General features: G+C 54.1%; 1 protein-coding gene across 1 annotated transcript; it reads left to right on the top strand.

Annotated features, from left to right (window-relative positions):
• The first annotated feature begins 1,607 nt into the window (after nucleotides 1-1,607).
• Nucleotides 1,608-3,130, top strand: LOC140259691 (phospholipase A2, minor isoenzyme-like). Its single transcript, XM_072351249.1, has 4 exons — nucleotides 1,608-1,657; nucleotides 1,740-1,899; nucleotides 2,630-2,757; nucleotides 2,985-3,130. Exons 1-4 carry the CDS (start codon nucleotides 1,624-1,626, stop codon nucleotides 3,107-3,109), a joined length of 447 nt encoding a protein of 148 aa, XP_072207350.1. The 5' UTR covers nucleotides 1,608-1,623; the 3' UTR covers nucleotides 3,110-3,130.
• Nucleotides 3,131-3,187: the final 57 nt, after the last annotated feature.

Here is a 3,187-nt window from a genome sequence, read left to right as displayed (position 1 = left end):
CTCTGTCGTTACTTGGGATTTTCGTGTGGATGGAGGTGAGGGTGAGCTGGGGCCTGGCAGGAGCATAGAGCTGCTGATGGGGGGAAGCCTCGGGGCTTTGGCTGAGCTTTGGTGGAGAGCTTCACCCTTGTGGGAGTTTTCTCATACAGCGCCGCTGTTTCTCACATGCCGGCTTTCTCACACTGCGTGATCCCCTTGTTTAAATCTCAGATACGGTATTTCTGAGCTGTGACTTTGCAAGGCCAGTTTACTGGAAATTCTCCTGGCCAACATCCATGAAAAGTCAGACACTGAGAAATGGGGAAGAAGGAACCGCAGATGCTGGGGATCATTGGTGAATGAGCAGAGAAATGAGACGTTTAACAAGAGAAAAGGTGGCCAAAGTAGCAACACAGAAAGAGAACGCTTAGATATGGAAGGGAAAGTCAGCTGCTCGGTCCGTGTCAAAAGATCAAGATGGAGCTTTCCCAGGTAAACTGAAGCACTGGCTCCTTTCCATCAGCCTGCAGTGTTTGCTCAGTGTGCTCACTGTTGGGACATAGAAATAAATGCAGGCTCTTGCTCTCAAGGGAATATCTCAAGTGTGTAATGATGCCAAACCGCCTTAACGGTGTTAGGGCCTCTGAGGACTGATCATGAGCAAAGGATTTTGGACAGGCTCCTGGCTGACTCCAGAGGCTTTTTCTTCCCTTCTTCTTCTTTCTTTCCTTTTAAATCTAACATCAAGGTTCCCAACTCAGCTCATGCCTTGGCACAGAGAAATGCAGTGCCTGACTGGGTGCTGCTCTGGTGATGGAGAAACTGCTGTCTGAGCTACTGAGCTGTGCTGAGTGCATGGAATCTTCTGAGGACGGCTCATTTCCAGCACAGCTCCTCTGAGCTCAGCTACAAACAGCCACAAGGTCTTGTTTAAGCCAAGCCGTGGTGGCTTTGCCAGGAGGATGGGGACCGTGCCACCTGCTTGTACCTGAAATGCAGTTATCTTTAGTTATTTCCGTTGTTATGTTTGTTCTTTAGTTATCTCTGTTATCATTCACCTGGTGATGGGGGTGAGATGGTTTCAGCAGTTACTGGAGGAAGCTGGCCAGGTCTGCACAGCCAGGACAGAGAGCAGGGAAATGGCTGCATCCCCATCTGCTCAGTGGAAATCTCTGCTCTGAGGCTCCCACCGCTTTGTTGCATTCACACCTTCTTTTGCTGGGCTGGTTGTTTGATATGAAAATACTCCCATGACATTTCTGAGGCTTCCCAGGTTGCTTCTGGTTCTTGCCCAGGAGATCCTCTGGAAGAGACCTTTAAAGGCTGTCAGGTCCCATTTCCATGCAATGAATGGGGACACTCACAGCTCCATCAGTGTGCAGAGCCCCTTTTCTGACCTTGGGAGATAAAAGAATTTTGTGGTAAATCTTAAATGCAAGTATTTGCCTTGCTGGCTTCCAGAACATGAACTGCACTGGCCTTCAGAAGTTCATTCCACAATCTGCTGCCCTCAGCTTCTGATAGGGGAAATCTGTTTGATAACATGAACACGGTGTGTGGACCTGGCTTCCCTTTCAAGGTGAGCTGGCAGTATAAAGAGCCGTGTTTCCTCTCGCAGCAATCTCACTGTCAGATCCCACCAGAATGAAGACTCTTGGCGTGCTTTTCTTGCTGTCGGGTGTGTAGGCAGCGCGTGCCCCTGTCAGCACCCCCGGCCTGCTGCCTCCACTCCTGATGCTAACCTTTGTGCTTCTCCTCAGCGGTGGCTGCCATCGCTGCTATCTCACCTCGTGCACTATGGGAGTTCCGCAGCATGATCAAATGCACCATCCCAGAGAGCCACCCTTTTCTTAGATTTGATGACTACGGCTGCTACTGCGGCTTGGGCGGCAGTGGGACACCTGTGGACGAACTGGACAGGTTTGTATGACTCTGCTGCTATCTGTCTCTTTCCTTGCTCCTGCTTTTGTGGTTCTGCACGCTGGCTCCTCCTCAGCCCTGTCTGCAGGCATTCACTGAGCTCAGGGGATGAAACGTTCTCCCACAGCTGGCTTCAAGGGCAGATGGTGTTGCGGTACCGCACAGTTGTCTCTTATTGCTGGGCTGAAGGACAACCCAGCAACTGCTTTCTGTAGTGGCTGTGCCACGTGCACTCCAGCACTTCTTTTCCAGCAGCGCTGTGCCTGCAGTCCCAATGGCAGCTCTGAGCCCACCAGGCAGAGCTCCGGCATCGACACACTCAGAGCTGAGCCACAAAGCGCCAAGAAGTGGCTTAGCAGCCGTTAGTCCCACATGCCCGATAGCCAAAGTGCTGTGGCAGCTGTTTGCTCCTCGGACACCAGGCACTGATGGGGGATGCAGGGCAAATGCTGCTGCAGTCAGCACGCACACAGCGGGCACCTGGTGGAGCGTGGGCTGGCAGGGGAGGAGTTGGACTCGATGGTCCCTGTGGTCGGGATGCTCTGTGATGTGTGCCCCTGCAGGGTCCTTTGAGCCGCCTCAGCTGTCACTGAACATTTGGAGGCTTTGGTGGTGTCTGTGTTCATTCCTTGTCAAAGTCTGTTGACAAACAGTCACACGCTGACACGTCCTACAGGTCAGCTGAGTTTGCCATTCCAAACGTGCTGACCTTTTCCTCCCTGTTTCCCAGGTGCTGTCAAGCACACGACGAATGTTACTCTGCGGCAGAGAACAAGACCGTGTGCTCCTCCTTCCTGGACACTCCGTACACAGAGATATACAAGTACTCCTGCAAGGACGAGGAGATCACGTGCAGCAGTACGTCCTGCCCCCACTCCCTGCTGCGCTCTGCATCACTGCGCCTTCCCCGCGTGGAAGGAATGGGGCTGAATGGGGCTGAATGGGGCTGAATGGGGCTGAATGGGGCTGAATGGGGCTGAATGGGGTTGCGGGAGGGCTGTGCGGTGGGAGGCCGTGCCACGTGCGGTGCCGCAGTGATGCTGCTGGGCCTCGCGCGGAGCAATGACCGCACACCGTCCCTCCAGGTGCCAACGACGAGTGCCAGATGTTCGTCTGTAACTGCGACCGCGCAGCCGCCATGTGCTTCGCCAAGGCGCCCTACGACCCCGCTCACCACCGCATAGACAAGAAGAAATACTGCAGCAGTTAGAGCACAGCGCGGCTGCCGCCAATAAACGCCTCGCACCACGTTGTCCGCCCGCACTGTGCTGCGCCGCGGGGACGGGAC

The sequence above is a fragment of the Excalfactoria chinensis genome, chromosome 16, assembly GCF_039878825.1.
Source record: "Excalfactoria chinensis isolate bCotChi1 chromosome 16, bCotChi1.hap2, whole genome shotgun sequence".
NCBI lineage: Eukaryota > Metazoa > Chordata > Aves > Galliformes > Phasianidae > Excalfactoria > Excalfactoria chinensis.
This window is presented reverse-complemented; position numbering and strand designations above follow the sequence as displayed.